Source organism: Histomonas meleagridis (assembly GCF_020186115.1).
Source record: "Histomonas meleagridis strain 2922-C6/04-10x chromosome Unknown contig_9, whole genome shotgun sequence".
Lineage (NCBI taxonomy): Eukaryota > Parabasalia > Tritrichomonadida > Dientamoebidae > Histomonas > Histomonas meleagridis.
The window spans coordinates 26594-49049 of NW_027150923.1; the positions used below are offsets into that span (position 1 = coordinate 26594).

Consider the following 22456-nt stretch of genomic DNA (forward strand, 5'->3'; position numbering starts at 1 on the left):
TCTTCTTTAATCGATTTCGAATATGCTTCATAAAATAAGTCGCATATCATTTGTTTATAATAAAATTTTATCTTCGAAAAAGGGAAATTTAATATATCTTCAATTGGTAATTCATCAACGAACGAAAGAATCCTTAAAGACTCTGCAATAGCATCAAAGTTATCTGAGTTCTTAATCAAATATTTTGCATATAAAACACTTTGCTTTTGATTCTCTGTATATAATAAACGCAATCTTAAGACTTCGTTTTTTTGGGGGTAAAATTCAACTGGAATTTCTTCATTCGATTGGAACTCCTTGTCGTCTTTCATTAATATCTTATCATAACGCTTCTTTACTAAATAAGACATAGTTAAATGTATCAAATAAAAGATTACGATGCAACACATAAACGCTGTAACTTCATCGAGTTCTGTTAATGAACATAATATTAAAAGTATCTCTAAAAAAACAAAGAAAAGTACAGTGGAACTAAAGTTTACATTCGTTTGATAAGAACAAAATGGTAACATTAAATAACACACAAAAAAATTACTTAAATTAAATAAAATGGCAAAACAATATATAATGATGTTCGTGTGACTTGTCGGTATTATAACCCAAATTTCTAATAAAACGACAGTATGAAGTTGTATGATGGTTTTAAAGGCTTCACTCCATGTGGTTAAGTTGTTCATTCGAATATATATCGAACGATTTCGTATAAAGAAAAATATTAGATATAAAACAAGAAAAATAAAATATGAAATTACATTGAGTATAAGAAATGGGAGATCAAGACCATTCGTATAATAACTCCCAGAGAAAATATATGTTAGACGACTTGTAATATTTAGTAAAATAGGGATGAAAAATTGATTCATTAAATCAAGAAAATATAAATAATGAAGATTTAATGTTGTAGATGGATTGACAACTGCTGGTATAAAGAGAGCAACAATAACAATAGAAAAAATAAATAGTACAATCGCAAAATATTGATAAGGAATAAAATCTAAAAAAAGTATGTTTTTTAAGACAAGTACAACAGACTTGTATACACCTACTTGGGTTTCAAGGTTGAATATTGCTGTTGATGAATGAACATAATAGAATTGAAAAAATACAAAAATCATTTGAATGTATGAAACTACTGGATGCAGTAAAAGAGATGCATTTAATATATGCCCTAGATGACTTAAATTTCCCCATTTGTTCAATTCACCATATGGAGAAAAAAAATGATTTTTGCTTTTCATCCAGATCCTTCCCAGCAAATTTGAATGGATTATTTGTCACTTTTATCTCGAAATTTTTGAATGAATTCAAACGTATTTTAGCGCAAGTATGAAAAATAACATGAATTTAGTTTAAATTCCAATAAATCATAATCAACTTATTAGAAAAAAAATGTTATTGTTGTATGACCAACAGATCAAAACACATAAATATTGGTTATACTAAAATTTGAAATCAATTTAAAATTTATTTTAAAAGAAAAGTAACTATCAAAAAAGTTACGAGAAACATTTAGACAACATATGTAAATACAATATATACTTGATTATGATTTTAATGAGGAGTAAATCATGATTTTTTTGGTGAACGGTTAAATCCGTTTTTCTGCAAACAAGAAAATGAACAAAACAAATAAACAGAGAAAAGGAGCATTTTCAGAACTCTTTTTCTCTACCCAAAAAGCGTCAATTCGTCCATCAAGTAAGACAAGCCTTCGAAACATTTCGCTTCCACCACTTGAAGATACCACTCCACCAGAAGATACTACACATAATGAAGAAGATAACGAGCCGGTTTCAAAACCTTCAAATTCTTCTTTCCCAAATATATCTACTTATACAGCTGCACGAAAATATTTTTCAAAACAATCTGATAAATTACCACCATCAGATCCATTACCAATGGGCCCGCACAATACCCCACCAGAGTCAATTCTACCTAAAGTTCAAATTCCATTTATTACACCACCTGGAGTCACACCAAGATCCATTGAAGTTGAACGTCTAAAGCGACAATATCAACAAATGGACATATCCCAACTTCTTATTGAACGTGGTATTGATTATCCTCAAGAGATTGGTGTTACAGAAATGAATACTGAGTTTCCACCAATTTTCCAATTATGGGATTTTGATGACGATTCGTTTGATCCACGTACTACTGATGAATGGCTTAGTATTGGCCTTAATTCTGATGGTACGATGGGTGGAATTCCTTCACGAGTATTTAATACGCATGAACTTAAATGGATTGATTCCATTGTTATTGATTATAATTCCACCACAATGTTATGGCAAGTCAAATATCCGAATGACATTTATCCATCTGAATGGTTACCACGTTTACGTATTTTATTTCTATCAGAAGATCCACGAATTTTTTCTAATCGAATTGCTAATGCAATTAATGAAAGACGACGTATTGAGTCATGGATACGATTTGTGTTTTATGTTGAAAACATGCCATATAAATCGATGCCCAAAATCCCTAAAGAAAGTGTAGAACGAATATTACAAAAGATTCCATCACCACGAAGAAAGATTGAACTTGACATAAAACCATTTTTAAAAGAAGCCAAAATCAATTATAAATATACATTTAATACGCATTCATTTGAAGCTAAAATTAAATCGGATCCAATTTACGCACGATCATTAGGTATATATGATTTAACTAAAGAAGAAGAAATTATATCACGAAATAAAATCGAGACGAATGCAAACTTTAAACGATTATATGAAAAAGTATCATTTCATTCATTATATACAAAGGATTGTATCTTTAATGCATTAATGAAGACGAGATCTTCATGTTTAGATGTCTCTAATATTATAATGTTATCATTACGATCTAATAAATCATTTCATTTAGAAGAATTCCAACAAACGCAATCACAAATGATCTCAAAGAATAAACATTTTCTTACTGATGATTGGGTACCACAACTTGGTCGAGAATTACGAAATGCTTTATCTGGTATATCAAAAGGTTGGTTTAATTTAGAAGAAACTGATCGTGAAGTATATAATATGTCTAAATTTAGTAACTTCATGACTTTAATATCTTTTATGATGATTGATGCTGCACGGAAATCAGTTTTAAATAATTTCGAATTATTTGATAATTTTATTGAAGATTTATCACCGATTTCAGTAACAATAAAATCACAAACTGAATTTAAATCAGAATTTCCTAAAAATTCATCGGGCGCAATGATAATGCCATTGTTTGAAATCGATATGACAATTGAAGAAGAGAAAATTTGTTATGGAATTGATCCTATTTTATTTAAGGAATTATGTTTAAATATATTATCATCAATTGTTGATTCTGTTCGATCGATTCCAATCATTGAACCACGTGTATTACCTGAAATGTTTCGTAATGTTTCATTAACATTATCCACAATTAATGAAGATGAAACAGAACTTATTAAACATAAAGAAAATATTATAAAGAATTTAGATGCTGCAATTAAAGTTTTAGAAGATTATATATTAACTTATGATTCATATATTGATTTCTTAAAACTTGATCATGCGAAATTTGTAGAGAAACTTAATAATGATTCACCTTCATTAGAACAATGTTCACATGAAATTAAAATTCATCAAGAATCAATTAATGAAATCTTAAAAACTATACCTAAACGAGCAATTTTAGGATTATTTTCAGTGAATGTTACATCAGTCCGAAATTATTTAATTTCAAAACATAAATTATTAATAAAATCGATTTTAGATTATATATCAAAAACAGCAAAATCACAATTCAAAAAATATTTAAATGAATATCGAACAATTGAAAATAGAATTACTGCAATACCAACAAAAATCGAAGAATTAGATCAACAACGTCAATATATATCAACTGTACCAAAATTAGTCGAAAAACTTCATTTAAGAGTTTGTGACTCAATGAAATATTATGACTTTTTAGAGAATTATAATCATCAAATATCTAATGAAGATTTTAATATTAAATGGAATACATTTGGTCATGCAAAACATTGTTTCCAATTAATCGAAAAATCGAAATCGACACTTGATAATTATTTCATTAAATTTGAACAAGATCTTGAAATGCATCAAGAAAAATTTGCTGCTGAACTTGATAAACTTTCACGTGAAGTTTCTACTGTATCTAAATATATTGATCCAACACAAAGTGATATATATTCACAAGAAATTAAACGAATTTCGAAAATTATTGAGAATTCAGAACAAACAGCTAAAGTATATAATTCACGACAAATTATTTTTGGACAAGAAATTACTGATTATTCACGAATTGATGAACTTAAGAAGACATTTGAACCATTTGCATTATTTTGGCTTAATTTAGATCAATGGTATAAATTATCACAATCGATAAATGAAAAGCCATTAATACAATTAAATGCCGAACAAATATCAAAAGATTTACAAGTAATATATACTGCATTACATAAATCAACACATAACTTTAAAAATGGTCCAACTGCTATTTTACAATTAGCTATTGATACAAAACAAAAAGTTAGTGAAATGAGAGATCATATACCTTTATTAACAGCTTTATTAAACCCTGGAATGAAGAAAAGACATTGGGTTAAATTATCAGAGAAACTTGGGTTTGAATTTCAACTTGATGATGAAATTACATTAAATGATGTCTTACAAAATAATCTTGAAGAGAAAATTGACGTAATTATTGAAGTAGTATCAGCAGCATCAAAAGAATATTCAATTGAAACGTCATTACAAAAGATGCAAAATGATTGGGAAGAAATTAATTTAGATATTGAACCTTATAAAAATACTGGTACTTATATCTTAAAAGGTTCTGATGATATTATCCAAAAACTTGATGATGATATGGTTATGATAAATACAATGGAATTCTCACCTTATAAAAAGCCTTTTGAAGATAAATTAAATAAATGGGAACAAACATTAAAATTAATAACTTCAGTTATTGAAGAATGGTTAAATTGTCAACGTTCTTGGTTATCTTTAGAGCCCATTTTTTCATCAGATGATATTAAGAAACAATTACCTACTGAAACAGAACGTTTTGAAAGTGTTGATAAAACTTGGAGAAAAATCTTAGATTCTGCTTATAGATCACCATCTGCATTAAAGTTTTGTCCATCACAAAAATTATTAGATGACTTTAAACAAAATAATAAATTGTTGTCACATGTAGAACGAGGTTTAAATGATTATTTAGAATCAAAACGTGTTGCATTTCCACGATTTTACTTTTTATCTAATGATGAATTATTATCAATATTATCACAAACTAAAGATCCAACAGCAGTTCAAAGACATTTAAGAAGATGTTTCGAAAATATTGGGTCATTAACATTTGAAAAAGACTTAAAAATTACTCAAATGATTTCTTGTGAAGGAGAAGTTGTTAATTTATCTCGATCTTTATATCCGAAAGGTAATGTCGAACATTGGTTATTAGAAGTAGAAACTATAATGAGAGAAACATTAAAAGATATCTTAAAGAAAGCTTATGAAGAATATCCTACAATACCACGTATCGAATGGGTATTAAATTGGCCAGCACAAATAATTTTATGTTGTTCAATGATATATTGGACAAAAAATGTCGAAGAAGCAATTAAACAAAATAAGTTATTAGATTTACTAAAAGTTTTAGATAATCAATTAATCGACTTAACTAAACTTGTACGAGAAACTAAAGATTTCTTAAAACTTCGAACTTTATCATGTTTAATAGTATTAGATGTACATGCACATGATATAGTTGAAAAAATGGTACGAAATGGAGTTAATTCAATTGATTCATTTGAATGGATATCACAATTAAGATATTATTATAATAATGAAACTGCAATTATCAAAATGTTAACATATGAAGTCGAATATGGTTATGAATATTTAGGTAATACTACACGTTTAGTTATAACGCCTTTAACAGATCGATGTTATTTAACATTAACTTCTGCTTTACAAATGAATATGGGTGGTGCACCTCAAGGTCCTGCAGGTACAGGGAAAACAGAAACTACAAAAGATTTAGCTAAAGCAGTAGCATTTCAATGCGTAGTATATAATTGTAGTGAAAGTGTTGATTATTTACAAATGGGAATTTTCTTGACGGGTTTAGCATCATGTGGTGCATGGGCATGTTTTGATGAATTTAATCGAATATATATTGAAGTATTAAGTGTTATAGCACAACAAATCACTACAATACAAAACGCTATTCAAGCAGGTGTTAAACATTTTCGATTTGAAAATAGAGATGTACCATTATCACCACGTTGTGCAGTATTTATTACTATGAATCCTGGTTATGCAGGCAGAACAGAATTACCTGATAACTTAAAAGCTTTATTTAGATCAGTATCTATGATGGTACCAGATTATAAAATGATTGCAAAGATAAAACTTTATTCATTTGGGTTTATCGAAGCTAGAAAACTTTCCGAAAAAATTGTCGCTACTTTTAGACTTTCATCAGAACAACTTTCATCACAAAAACATTATGACTTTGGTATGCGTGCTGTTAATACTGTTATACAAAACGCAGGAAACTTACGAATGAATTTCCCTGATATGTCTGAATCTTTAATCATATTACGAGCTATTAAAGATGTTAATGTACCGAAATTCTTGAAAAATGATTTAATATTATTTAATGATATTATTTCTGATTTATTCCCAGGAATAGAAGAAAAGACTTTAGATTATAGTGATTTAATTAATGAAATTCATAATGTATGTAAGAAAGAAAAACTTCAAGTGAATGATTTATTTATAAATAAAATAATACAATTAAAAGAAACATTCTCAGTACGTTGGGGTGTAATGCTTGTAGGACCTACAGGTTCAGGTAAAACTACTGTATATCAAACACTTTCCAAAGTTTTGACTTCATTATCAGATAATAAGAAATATTTCAAGACAAGATATTATATATTAAATCCTAAATCAATTACTATGGGACAACTTTATGGTGAATTTGATTTAACGACTCATGAATGGACTAATGGAGTTTTATCTGATATAATTAAAACTTGTTCAGAAGATGAAACTAATGATAACTTATGGATAGTTTTAGATGGTCCTGTTGATGCTTTATGGATCGAAAATATGAATACTGTATTAGATGATAATAAAAAACTTTGTTTATCATCTTCGGCAGTAATTAATTTCACTGATAGAATGTTTATGTTATTTGAAGTCGAAGATTTAGCTGTAGCTTCACCTGCAACTGTATCACGTTGTGGAATGGTATATATGGAACCTAATTCTAATCTGAAATATTTATTTGATTCTTGGGTATTAAATATGCATCCACAATTACAATCGATTTTAAATGAAACTTTAAATCAAATGTTTGACGATTATTTAATCCCTTCAATCGAATTCTTAAGAAATAGAATTAAAGAACCAATAGTTACTACTAATAGTAATATTATACAAAGTTTATTTAGAATATTTCATTCATTAATATATCCGTTTTATTCAAATGATGATATTAATGATAAAATTTCAGATGATATAATTTATAAAATTAAGAATTTGGCACCGAATTTATTTTGGTTCTCATTAATTTGGTCAGTAGGTTCTACTACTAATACTGAAGGTAGAAATCAATTTGATTTCTTTATTCGTCCATTAATTAATAAATCTGGAATTGAGTTTCCTAAAGAAGGTTTAGTATATGATTATAAATTTAATTTTGATACATTAAAATGGGAAAATTGGATGGATAATATTCCGGAATATAATATACCAAAGAATGCAAAATTCACCGAAATTTTAGTACCAACAATTGATAATATTCGTCATACATTTTTATTAAAGACTTTATTAAACGCAGGTTATAATTTCTTTTGTATAGGCCCTACAGGTACAGCTAAATCAATCACAATTAATATTTATATGATATCTTCATTAGATCCTACAAATTATATTCCGATATTTATCTCATTTTCTGCTAAAACTACTGCTAATCAAACACAAGATATAATTGATTCGAAATATGAACGAAGATTTAAAGGTATTTATGGTCCTTTAGATCGTAAAAAAGCTATAATCTTTTTCGATGATGTTAATATGCCATTAAAAGAAGAATTCGGTGCTCAACCACCAATCGAATTATTACGACAATGGATAGATCATGGAGGTTGGTATGATCGAAAAACTTTAGAATTCCATAAATTAATCGATGCACAATTAATTTGTGCTTGTGGTTATCCTGGTGGAGGACGTCAAGAAATGACTCCACGATTTATAAGGCATTTTAATTTATTTAATTTTGTTGAATTACAAGATGATTCATTATATAAAATATTTAAGACAATGTTAGATAATTATTTAAATATATTTGATGAATCTATTAAAAATGTTTCTAATTCGATAATTAATTCGACAATTAATTGTTATAATAATGTTAGGAAAAATATGTTACCTATACCTTCTAAATCACATTATATATTTAATTTAAGAGATATTTCGAAAATTATTCAAGGGGTAATGTCATTAAATAAATCTTATGTTAATAATGATAAAGATATAATTAGTATTTGGTATCATGAATCAATTAGAGTATTTAGTGATAGATTAGTTAATGAAACAGATCATGAAAAATTCCAAAATATTATTAATGATGAATTATATAATCAATTTAAATTAAATCCAAAAGATTTATATAATGATTGTGAGAAATTATTATATTGTGATTTTTATGAAGAAAATACTGATCAAAAGCCTTATATACAAGTCAAAGATATAAAGAAACTTGAATCAATATTAAACTCAGCTATGCTTGAATATGATGAAATTAATACTAATAAATTAAAATTAGTTTTATTCCCTAACGCTATTGAACATATATTAAGGATTTCTAGAATTATTCGTCAACCTTTAGGTCATGCATTATTATTAGGTGTCGGAGGTTCTGGTAGACAATCATTAACTAAATTAGCAGCTTATTTAGGTGAATATGAAATCTTCCAACCACAAATTAATAAAAATTATGGAACTATAGAATGGTTAACAGATATTAAAGAAGTTATGAAGAAAGCAGGTTTAGAAGAACAAAAAATTATATTTTTAATATCTGATTCACAAATTATTAAAGAATCATTTTTAGAAGATATTAATAATTTATTAAATTCTGGTGATGTCCCAAATATATTTCAACCTGAAGATATGGAAGAAATTATTGAGAAAATGAAACCTATAGCACAAACTAAAGATATACAAATGACAAAAGCTTCGTTATATTCATTATTTATTTCAAGAGTTAAAGAATATTTACATTTAGTTTTAGCTATTTCACCAATTGGTGAATCATTTAGAAGACGTCTTAGAATGTTTCCTTCTTTAGTTACTTGTACTTCTATTGATTGGTTTAATAATTGGGATGAAAGTTCTTTAACTTCTGTAGCTACTGAATTTTATAATAAGTTATTTAATGATAATGAAAAACTCATCAAAATTGTTACAAAGTTTTGTGTTAATACACATTTATCAATCATTGATTATTCACAAAAATTATATGAAAAGATTAAACGTAATAATTATGTTACACCAACTTCATTTTTAGACTTTTTAGATTTAGTTAAACAATTATTAGATCAAAAGACTAAAGAAATGAATCGATTAAAATCTTCAATGGAAACAGGTTTATCATCATTAAAAGTTGCAGCATCATCAATTAAAGATTTACAAGAACAAATTAAAGCATTACAACCACAATTAGAAATAGCTACTAAAGAAGTAGATTTAGCAATGGAACGAATTCGAGTTGAAGAATCTAAAGCTAATGAAATCCGTATACAAGTACAAAAAGAAACTGAATTAGCTGAAGAGAATGTACAACAAACAAAACTATTAAAAGAAGATACACAAAAAGAATTAGATAAAGTTTTACCAGTATTAGAAGAAGCTAAAGAAGGTGTAAAAGGTTTAACATCTTCAGCTATATCTACTGTTCGATCATATTTACGACCACCAGAAACAGTTGGATATGTAATGCAAGGTGTTTGTATCTTATTAAATCAACCTGTTATACAAGTGCCAGGTTCTAGACCAGGCGAAATGGTTGATGATTGGTGGGCTACAGCGCAAAAGATGTTAAATGATCCGAAGTTTAAACAACGAATCGAATTATTTACTAATGAACAAAAAGATAATATACCCGAATCTACAATCCAACGATTACAACCTTTATTAAATTCGGAAAACTTTACAAAGAAAAATGCAGAAAACGCAGGTTCTGCTACATTAAATCTTTATTATTGGGTTATAGCAATGAATAAATATCATTTTGCTATAAAGTTAGTTAGACCTAAACAACAAGCATTAGAAAAAGCAGAGAAAGAATTAGAAGAATCTAAAAAAGCATTACAAGAATCGAAAGATCGATTACAATCTATTGAAGAAAAGATTTCATTAATTAAAGCAGAATTTGATGAATCGAATTTAAAGAAGAAGAATTATCAAGATCAACAAGAAGAATGTAAATCGAAGTTAATACGTGCTGAATCATTATTAAATAATTTATCTGGTGAAAAAGGTCGTTGGGAAGATACATTAAAAGATGTTTTAATTAAAGAAAAGAATTTAATTGGCGATATATTAATAGCTTCTGCTTCTGTTGCTTATTTAGGTCCATTTCCTTCTGACTTTAGAAATGATTTATTAAATGATTGGAGGAACTTTTTAATTCAAGAAGAATTATTATTCTCTGATAACTCAAATATAATTCAAACATTACAAGATCCAATACAAATATTAAAGTGGAATTTAAATGGTTTACCACGCGATTCGATATCATTAGAAAATATTATAATATTAACGAACTCGAAACGTTGGCCTTTATGTATAGATCCACAAGGACAAGCTAATAGGTTTATAAAGAACTTAGAGAAAGATAATCAATTAGATATAATCAAATTAAATGATGATAATTTAATCCGTACAATTGAAAATGCAGTACGATTTGGTAAACCTTTATTAATTGAAAATGTATTAGAAGAATTAGATCCAATCTTAGATCCAATATTACAAAAACAAATATATAAACAAAGTGGTGCAGATGTAATTAAAATAGGTGATACTATTATCCCTTATAATTGGGATTTCAAATTATATATTACAACTCAATTACCGAATCCCAATTATTCACCAGAATTATCTGCTAAAGTTTCATTATTAGATTTTACTTGTACTCAAACAGGTTTAGAAGAACAACTTTTAGCTTTAACAGTAGCTAAAGAACGACCTGATTTAGAAGAAATGAAATCTTCTTTAGTCATTAAGAATTCACAAAATAAAAAGAAACTTCATCAAATTCAAACTAAAATGTTATCATTATTAGAGAATACTGATCCTAATAAACTTTTGGATGATTTAGAATTAATTAATACATTAACTGAATCAAATCAAATGTCACAAAATATACAAAAACAAGTTAAAGAAACAGAAGAAACTGAAATCGAAATTGATAAATCTCGACAAAATTATCAAAAAGTTGCGTTTAGAGGTTCGTTATTATTCTTTTGTATATCAAATTTGTTTTTAATTGATCCAATGTATCAATATTCACTTGAATGGTATATATCATTCTTTGGATTATGTATAAATAATACACCTAATTCAGATGACTTAGAAATTCGATTAAATTCATTAATTAATACAATTACTATTAATTTTTATAATAATATTTGTAGATCAATGTTCGAACGACATAAACAAATGTTTTCATTTTTATTATGTTATAAAATAATGCAAAGTAATAATGAAATTAACTCAGAAGAATTACGATTTTTGATTTCTGGTCCTTCTAAAAACATCGAATCATTACCTAATCCTGATCCAAGTTGGATAACCATCAAAATTTGGAATGAAATTAAATCATTAGATTTATTACCTAACTTTAAAGGATTTTTAAACTCATTTATTAAAGATATAAAATTATGGAAAGAAATTTTCGATTCAGAAAACGCGTCTAAATGTATTTTCCCTAATGAATGGCAATCGAAACTTACTGAGTTTCAACGACTTTTAATACTTAGAGTTATTCGACCTGATTCAATCATCAATGCAATCCAAGAATTAATATCAAATAAATTAGGTAATCAATTTCTTGAATCACCACAATTTGATTTAAATTCTTCATTTTCAGATTCAACTGTTTCTACACCATTAATATTCATATTATCTGTAGGTGCTGATCCATTATCAGAATTAACAAAATTCGCCGAGAAGAAATCATTTGGTAAAAAGTTCTCATCAATATCTTTAGGTCAAGGACAAGGACCTAAAGCAGAAGCGAAAATGATAGAAGCTATGGATCGAGGGCATTGGTTATTATTACAAAATTGTCATTTAGCTATTTCATGGTTACCTAAGTTAGAGATGTTAATTGAGAACATTAAACCAGATGAAATTAATCGTGATTTTAGATTATGGTTAACTTCAATGCCATCTAAAGATTTTCCAGTTTCGATATTACAAAAAGGTATTAAAATGACAAATGAACCACCGAAAGGTATTCGTTCTAATTTATTAAAATCAATGTCACAATTTGATGATAAAATGTTAAATGATATTAAGAAATTATTTGAATATCATAAGTTAATATATGCATTATGTTTCTTCCATGCGATTATCTTAGAAAGAAGGAAATATGGATCGTTAGGATTTAATCAAATTTATGATTGGAATAATGGCGATTTAGAAATATCACAAAAACAATTAAAAATGTTTTTGAATTTATATGAAAATGTGCCATTTAAAGTATTAAAATATTTAACTGGTGAAATTAATTATGGTGGTAAAGTTACTGATGATTGGGATCGAAGAACTTTATTATCAATTCTTGATGACTTTTATACGCCCAAAGTTATGAATGATAATTATCAATTTACGGAGAATCCAAATTATTTATCATTACCTGAACAATCAATTAAAATGTATTTAAACACAATAAAACAATTTCCTATTAATGATTCGCCTGATTTATTTGGATTACATTCAAACGCTGAAATTACTTATCAACAAAATGAAACGTTTTCAATGTTTAATAATTTATTATTATTACAATCTTCGAATAATGAATTAATAGTAAACAATCAAAATCAATCAAAAGAAAATATAATTTATGACCTTACAAAAGATATAATTAAAGAAGTACCAAAATTATTCGATCAAAAATTAATAAGTGAAAAATATCCACAAAAATATTCCGACTCAATGAACACAGTATTAATACAACAAACGGAAATGTTTAATAAATTAATAACTATAGTAACGAAATCATTAAAAGATTTACTAAAAGCTTTAAAGGGTATAATCGTAATGAACAAAGAATTAGAAGATATCTCTAATTCAATTTATGATAATTTCGTTCCTAAATTATGGGAAAACTCTGGTTATCCTTCAACAAAACCTTTATCTTCTTGGATAATAGACTTAAAGTTACGTGTGAAATTCTTTAATGATTGGATAGAAAATGGTCCTCCATTAATATATTGGATCTCCGGATTCTTTATTCAGCAATCATTTCTAACAGGAATCAAACAAAACTACGCCAGAAAGACACAAATTGGAGTCGACACTGTATCATTTGCGTTCGATGTGATCAATGACGAGAACGAAATCAATGAAAGACCAAACGATGGCGTGATAATTAAAGGACTATTTATCGAAGGAGCTGCTTGGGATAGAAATAAAAAGATAATTACAGACCCAAATCCAAAAGAATTATATCAACAAATGCCGCCAATTAAATTAATACCAGTAAGTAACAGGAAGCCACCAAAAAATGGAATTTATAATTGTCCGCTATATAAAATTGGTACAAGAAAAGGGCAATTAAGTACAACTGGACATAGTACAAATTACGTAATGACAATAGAATTACCTTCTGATAAACCTGAGTCTTATTGGATCAAAAGAGGCGTTGCAATGATTTGTTCTCTTTCTTATTAAATAAATGTTTTTTAAATAATATTTTAAAACTATTTTTATGAATATTGTATCAATAAGTGTTTTATTAACTTTAACATATTAAATACACTGAGTAATATTACACTTCGAGAAGTTGAATAAAATTTTATGTTGATAAAAATCATTGCAACATTTATGAGGAAATAACACCAATACATCGTAAACATATGTAGAATAAAATTTTTATAATAAATTGGTGCAGATAAATAAGAAATCATGAAAAGATTCATATAAGTGGAGATGTATCAACAATTCTTACAATAACAAACACCTTAATTTTGCTAATTCATATAGAATTTTCATCATGAAATTGCTCATATTATAAGAAACCCTAGCAAGAAACTTTTTTTATAACAAAAAAAACAAAATTGAAATACATTATTTTAAATTTAATATGCTTAGAACCAAGAGAAGCTAAAATCAATTAAAACAAAGGAAAGTACATCAAGCAAATTGATAATCACTCCACTGCTGTCCAATTTTGACTATGAGAATTTTTTGTTCGGAATTACAGCTTGACAAGCAAACTTTTTTGACTGTAAAAATTCGCAAAAACCCCCCGCAATACACACAAAAAATTGAATAAAAACTGTTTCCGCTCATTTGGAATGGGAAAAGAAGTGTTTCAACTCGTTCTCCAGATTATTTCGATCATCGTAAGTGCTCTAGGTATTGTGTGCGCACTTGTTGGTATTTTTACACACTTTACTGTTAATGGTTTAATCCTTGCCCTTTTCACCATTGTATTTAGCTTGGCCCTAATTTTCATCGAAATTTATATCTTTTCTCCACTCAGATATTTCTCATTTCTTCTCACATTCTGGGGAAAAGCAATTATGTATTTATTTATGGGATTCTTTGTTTTTTCAACATCATATACGTTTCAAATCGTTGTCTCAGTATTCTTTTGGGTCGTCTTTGTACTCATGTTAATATGTCATTTTGTTGTTGGGCCTCCACGAAAACCCTTATTACAAAAAGAACCTCCTTCGTTTGAAGTCAATGCATCTGATTTCTATGCAAAAAGTGAAGAAGATCGTACAACAGTACAAGGATCATTAGAGTAATTATGACTATGGTAAAGAATTCTGATTTTTCTTTTTCGCACAACTAAATTTTTTTTCATTCGAACTGTATCGGTGTCTGTTTTTAGAAGTTTATTTCTCCACTTTTTTGAATTTATTGAGTAGTTTACAATTGTGGGAAATGATTTCGGTTATATATTCAAAAATTTGACCAAATTATCGCCAAAAAATATTTTTTTTTCCTAATGGATGTAAAACAAAATAATGAAATAGGAAATCGGAAGGCGGTTAACACATTAGTGTTCCTTGAACAGATCATTTTTAATTTAGAAATCGATAAAATAAATGAATCTGTTGAATCATCATTAGTTTATTATGATGAAACATACCCTTATTCATATATTTTCTCTATTTGTAGAATCATATATTCATACTTCATTTCGAAAGGTCAAAGTGATATATGTTTTCAATATTTAAAGCAACTTGAATCCAAAGTAAATGATATTTTTAATAATTCTTATAAAATCATTGATACTTTTGCACATTTCATATTTCTAGTTAATTCTCAAGAATCTAATTATCTTATTGAAAAAATGATTGAGAATGACCTATTAGACCCAAAAAATTACATCAGCAACAAATCCACATGTTATTTTGCTCATATGACCAATGAAATTTATCCAAACGCTCAATTTTCGCAATACTTTTTACAGAACATTGATGAACTTTCAAAGAATGATTTTGAACTTCATAAGAAATATGTTAAAGAAGGAGTTAATCCAAATGAAATATCAAAAATAATTCGAAATGATGAAATAGAAAAACTTCAAGAAATATCATCGCAATCAAATTTTGATTTTAATCAAACAATTGAACCATCACTTTATGAAAGATATTCTTTTGTTAATCAAGAAAATGTTCCACTAATTGATTATGCAGCATTTTTTGGATCAGTTAAATGTTTTAAATATTTACTTATGAATAATGAAAAAGTAAATAACACAATTAAATATGCAATTGCAGGTGGAAATGAAGAAATCATTCATTTGTGTGAACATAATCATGCATTGTTTGAATGGTCATATGAAATAGCAATTATTTTTCATCGAAATGATGTTTTTAAATATATTTATGAAAATAAATTAGATACTATTAAAAACATGGAAAAATTAGGGAAGTTCTGTATTTTATATGATAACTACGAAATTTTTTCATTTTTATTAGACAATGGAATGAAAATTGATGAATATCTTATCTACAAAGCAATAAAAAATGGAAATTTATTCCTATTGCAATATTTACTTGAAAAAAATCCAATATCAATAAATTTGTATAAAACATCACCAACATACGTAAATAAAGAGCTTTTTCTTTATCTAATAAAGAATGGATATATTAATATCAAAGAAAAAAATGATTTTTTATTTTTTATAGAATTTAATAATATAATTTGTAGTTTCAAAACAATTTTTGGAAATTATTCAAAACATTTAAAAACGCAATTATATATGCATCTGAAAACGGATATACTGAATTATTCAAATTATTTCTTGAACAAGATGTGTTTGATATTAATGATAAAGATATTTATTTGTTTTAATTAATATTTACTTTAATAATTTAATATTTTTAAATAATATTCGGTATTTATTCTAATAAATTTGGGCAGCACTTATGTACGCATCTATAAATGGCCACTTAGAAATAATTAAATTACTTATTGAACAAAAAGGAATTGATATAAATACTAAAGATTTTTATTTGTTTTGTTTAGAATTTTTAAAAACAATTTTATATTTAAACATAATATATGGAAATTACTTATAATATTTGGTACAGCACTTATGAAAGCATCTTATGGTGGTTATATAGAAATCGTTAAATTACTTCTTGCACAAAAAGGTATTGATTTTAATGCTAAAGACATTTATTTGTTAAATTTAATTTTTATTTTGATATTTTGATATTTCAAAATAATATTTGGAAATTATACATTTAATTTGAAACAGCACTTATTTATGCATCTTCACGTGGACATACAGAAATTGTCAAATCACTTCTTGAGAAAGAAGGAATTGATGTTAATGTTAAAGCTATTTATTTATTATGTTTTCATTTTGCTTTGATAATTTATAATTTCAATATATTATTAGGAAATTACTTTGATTATTTAACACAGTACTTATAACTTCATCTAGAGAAGGTTACATAGATATTGTTAAATTACTTCTAATGCAAAAAGATATTGATATTAATGTAAAAAATATTTTTTTGTCTTATTAAATGTTAATTATTACAATTTTATATTTCAAAATAATATATAGAAACTATTTAAATTATTTGATACAGCACTTATTGAAGCATCTAATAAAGGATATACAGATATAGTTAAATTGCTTCTTATTCGAAAAGAAATTGATGTTAATTCTATTAATGTTTTTCTGTTTTATTGCGTTTTTATTTTAATAATTTTGGATTTCAAAATAATATTTGGAAATTATCAAAAGTATTTGAAACAGCACTTATTTTAGCAGCTAAAAAAGGTTATAAAGATATTATTGAGTTACTTGTTAAGCATGAAGGAATTATTATTAATGCTAGTGATTTTATTTTATGTTTTTTAATACTTATTTCAATAATTTTTGATTTTAAAATAATATTTGGAAATCACTTAAATCATTTAATACAGCATTGATGTATGCTTCCTTAAAAGGTAATATCGAAATTGTTAAAACTCTTATAGAACAACCAGGAATTGATATAAATCATAAAAATCTTTTATTCAACTATTTAATATTTCTACTAATATTATAATATTCCAAAACATTATATGGAAAATCATCAAATTATTTATAACAGCACTTCTTTATGCAACAAAACAAGATCATAAAGAAATAGTCCAATTACTTCAACAATAACAAACATTTGTTAAATAAAAAATTCTTTCAATATATTTAATTTTTATTCATCGGTGTAATTCGGATGAACTGATATTGAATGATCTGTTTCATTTTCAAGTAATACATTATCTACTTTAATTAATCTTTCGATTACTAATTTCAGAATTTCGACGTCTTTTGCAATCTCATCAACTTTTCCATATGTTTCTGCGTTTTCCTTTAGCCACCAATCTGCAATTGTATCCATAGTTTCGATATGATCTTTTTGTATTTTTCCCATTTCTTTTAATTCTTCTATTTGTCTCAAGTGCATAATTACGAACTTTGCAATTCTTTGATATTGTTCGAATGTTATTGATCTTTGTTGTTTATCTTCGATCTCTTTCACTTGATCCGAAGGTATATCCAAATTAATTGCCTCAGATTCGACTTGAATAATCGAACGCTTTAATAATCGCGTTGCTTCTTTAACATATTCAGGTCGAACTTGTTCATCGAGATTCATTTTCGCGAGTGCTTCACTTAATCTAATTAATGCTTCGAGTTGTCTAACAGTAATTCGATAAGAAGAACGTGTGACGCCAACGGAATCATCTTGTCTTAAATCGATATATGATTCGATTAATACTTTACGTGATTCGTCAGTAATTTTCGGCTCTAATTTACGCGCATATTTAATATATCTCCGTAATTGTTCTGGTGAAAAGTATTCTCCAGTTAGTGATGTGTCTAATTCTCTATGTACTGCAAATATATGATTTGCGATTTTTTCATCTGATTCAGGTTTACATTCATCAATGATGACAAAGAAAAGATCAAAACGTGACATAATCGGCGCACTTAAGTTTAAGTTCGCACGTAATGATTTCGATTTATCATATCGACCATGAATCGGATTAGCAGCTGCTAACACTGACGTCTGCGCATTAAGTGTCGCATGAATTCCTGCTTTAGCTATAGATATCGTTTGTTGTTCCATAGCTTCATGAATTGCTACTTGATCAACAATGTTCATTTTATCAAACTCGTCAATGCAACATACGCCATGATCTGCTAACATCATTGCGCCTGCTTCGATTGTGAAATCGCCTGTTTCGGAATCTTTTGTTACCGATGCTGTCAAACCTGCAGCTGATGATGATTGCCCTGATGTATATATTCCGCGAGGCATAAAACTTGAGACGAATTTTAAGAATTGCGATTTAGCTGTAGATGGATCTCCGACAATACATATGTTAATGTCTCCTCTTAACTTAATCTTATCAGGAGTAATCTTTTGGACACCGCCAAGTAACATTAAGAGTATACCTCTTTTGATTTCATCATGTCCATATATGTTTGGCGCTATTGATCGTGAAAGTTTACCATATAAATCAGAACTATCACGGATTTGGCGGATCTCAGCCGCATCTGCAGTCGTAGTTTCTTCGTCTTCATCTTCAATAGGTTTCGCTGAACAGCCTAAAAATGATAATCGATATGTAAGTTCGCGTGAGCCATATGATCGAACTCCAGTGACACCATCGGTTTCAAAGCCGCCTGGCTTTTGGAGTTGAAGACGTTCACCTATTGAACGACGCGGAATTTCTGGTACTGCGACTGGGGTACCAACAAATACACATCGATCACCAGGTTTGGTGGTTTCGACAAGATCATTACGTAAGATAACTTCGATGGTACGGGGCATTGAACCAGAAGGAACTTCGGATGGGTTTTCTTGGACAAGAACACGTTGCCAATCTACAAATAATGATTTGTCTGTACGTAATTCAAACTTAGTATGGTTGCCACATGTCTTGGATGAACATGAAGTTGGTTCGGTATATTGAAAATTTTGACTAATGTTAGGAATTTCGGCTCCGCATATTCTGCATTTGAAAGTGCCTTTGAGAAGTTCAGGACGAACTTCTGAGGTACGTGTCACTGTACCTGATATACAGAAAAGTTTACCAATCTCAGAGGCACGAATATCACGGATTGTTGATTGAATTGGATAATTGACAATAGAGATATAGAATGTACGCTCCCCAAGAGAACGATCATCCTGCGCATACTTGGGATCAACATCTTTGATAAATTCAAGGAGAGCTTTTTGAAGTAATGATTCAAAGCGATAATAATATAATTGAATTACATCAGCCAAATCTGAGTTGAAAGCAGATATGTGTTCGAAATCTACAAAAAGTGTGGTAAGTTCAGAATCTACCATTTCATGAACTTGATTTTCATAATATGGAGTATCTTCATTTGGTAACTTAAATGTGGAAAGAAAATTGTGAAAAAGCTCTTGAAATTCCTGTCTGGTTCTTGCATCATTAGAATGGTCTTGTCCTCCAAGGTTTTCTTCCATTATTAATTGGACGTTTACTAATTCGACTTTCACTCAAGAACGTTTAAAATTAGAAAAAATTCACATCTTAATTCGAACTATAAACATTAATACTTATTTTATATTTGATGTACGAACAGATCAAAACTTTGACATCTAGAATATATTTATGTGATACAAATTTGGAAGTTAATCAATTTAAATAGAAAATTTATATCTGAAAAATTAATTAGTTTCACACCAAAAAATCAAGCCACTGAAAGCATGAATTTAAATTACACAATAAGAAAAATTAGTAACAAAAAATTGAAACCAAATGAATTAAAATTGTTTAAAAAAAGAAAAAATTAATTCCGATACGGGGAGTCGAACCCCGCTCCCGTGGATGAAAACCACATATCCTAACCGATGAACGATATCGGAATCCATTTTTAAAAAATATTATTTATATAATCGTTAAAAAAATGCTTCATAAAGAAGTGAAATAAACTGATTCAAAAATAGAATGAATTTAACATTAATCTCATTATGTTTAAATTCATTCTATAAGAATTCTGCTCTAATATCAGGTCAAGAGTTTATGTTTCAAAGTAATATTCAAATATCTAATTCTAGATTTACCAATTTTTTTTCTCCATTTTTATTGTCTTTTACCCAAACCAATCTTTATGCACAGAATGTTAAATTTAATAGTTTTCTAAGATCTCCAATTTACATTTCCAATGCTGATAAAAAATTAACTAATGAAAAAATTACTAAAAGAAAAAAATATATGGGTGGTAATGTTGTTATCTATGGCTGTTCGTTTACTGGGTGTACAACCACAGGCAAAGGTGGAGGCATTTTTACTGATGGATGTAATATTGTAAACATCACTAATTCAATATTTCAAAATAACTCTGCAAGATTTGGTGGAGGTGCTTACCATACTCAAACGGATCAAATATTCCTTACTAGAATTACAGTTATTGATAATCAAGCAGAATTCATTGGAGGACTAATGCTTGATGGAACCGAGAAAACCAATTTTTTATCACATGTTAAGTATACCAACATTACACATAACAAAGCAATTGAGTGGTGTGGTGGAATTAGATGTGATCATGGAGGCGGAATATTTGAGAACTCAGTCATCGACTCCAATGAAGCCAAAACTTCGGCTGGTTTCTTTGATTTTGCATGGAAGCCATCCAAAAGAACATTAAAATTTTCAATTTTTAGTAATAACATAGCCGACCATAGATCTGGTGGATTTTGTGCTTTCCATGTTATTCATGAGTCATCTTTTTCTTACTGTGAATTTTTCGGGAATAACTGTAAAAATGATCCGAATTCAATTTACATTGAGTCTGTCGATTCCGTTGTTTCTTTGGAGAATTGTTTCTTCCAAGGTGAAAAAAATGAAGAAATCGGTATAAGATTTGATAGTTCAGAATTTGTTTTGAATGAAAATGTAACATTTGGCGCAAAGCCAACTCATGCTAGGAAAGAGCCGTAATTTCATAATATGTTTAATAAAATGTTATATTGCATTATAAATTTTATAATTAGAATGTGGTTATTACTCACGGTAATTACCTCATTACTGAAAATTTTAATAATACAAAAAAACTAATTGATATGTTACATATTGCTAATAAAATCTGATTTAAAATGCAAAATCTGATTTAAAATACGTGATATTAATAATGACATTGAAGATATTTTTCAACGAGTGGAAGGCGTACAGCCACAACTTAAGTATTTTTTTCAAGAGTGTATTATTTGTTATTTTATGTGTAAGTGTTTGAAAAGATCTTAATAAATTGAATTAAAGTTGATTTGATGTAAAGTAATTAGTATAGCCAAGATGCCATGAAAATATTTTTAAACAAAAGATAATTATAAATATGAAATAATCAGAAAATTTATATAAATTATTATGAGTAAATAACTGAATTTTAAAAATTTAAAGATCAGAAACGACTGTTTATTAAATATTTGGAAATGTATTTAACTATTTTCTCATACATTTCGCAAGCACTTTCAGAGGTAAACGTAAAATCTTTTCGTGTTTCTTCGATTTGATTTATAAGTCGTTGTGCAAAGATATTGAATACCTCATAAAATTCCGGGCTCTGAGAAGATTCGTCATTATTAATATTATAGATAAAAAGTGGTATAACATCATCATATTTAACAAAAGATATCTTTTTAGTTAAATTTACCATTGCTTTCTTT

The 22456-nt window shown here is 27.6% G+C and overlaps 3 protein-coding genes across 3 annotated transcripts; 2 read left to right on the plus strand and 1 right to left on the minus strand.

Annotated features, from left to right (window-relative positions):
* Window positions 1-1616: 1616 nt before the first annotated feature.
* GO595_009245 (dynein heavy chain 1, axonemal) lies at window positions 1617-13964 on the plus strand (the record flags this gene model as incomplete). The annotated part of the gene is made up of 2 exons (XM_067922909.1): window positions 1617-7242; window positions 8920-13964. The coding sequence occupies 2 exons, from the start codon at window positions 1617-1619 to the stop codon at window positions 13962-13964; spliced, it is 10671 nt and encodes a 3556-aa protein (XP_067770247.1).
* Window positions 13965-17968: 4004 nt separating this feature from the next.
* Window positions 17969-20257, minus strand: GO595_009246 (DNA replication licensing factor mcm6; the record flags this gene model as incomplete). The annotated part of the gene is made up of 1 exon (XM_067922910.1): window positions 17969-20257. The coding sequence occupies one exon, from the start codon at window positions 20255-20257 to the stop codon at window positions 17969-17971; it is 2289 nt and encodes a 762-aa protein (XP_067770248.1).
* A 751-nt stretch (window positions 20258-21008) lies between these two features.
* GO595_009247 (chlamydia polymorphic membrane protein) lies at window positions 21009-21734 on the plus strand (the record flags this gene model as incomplete). The annotated part of the gene is made up of 1 exon (XM_067922911.1): window positions 21009-21734. The coding sequence occupies one exon, from the start codon at window positions 21009-21011 to the stop codon at window positions 21732-21734; it is 726 nt and encodes a 241-aa protein (XP_067770249.1).
* Between the last annotated feature and the right edge of the window lie 722 nt (window positions 21735-22456).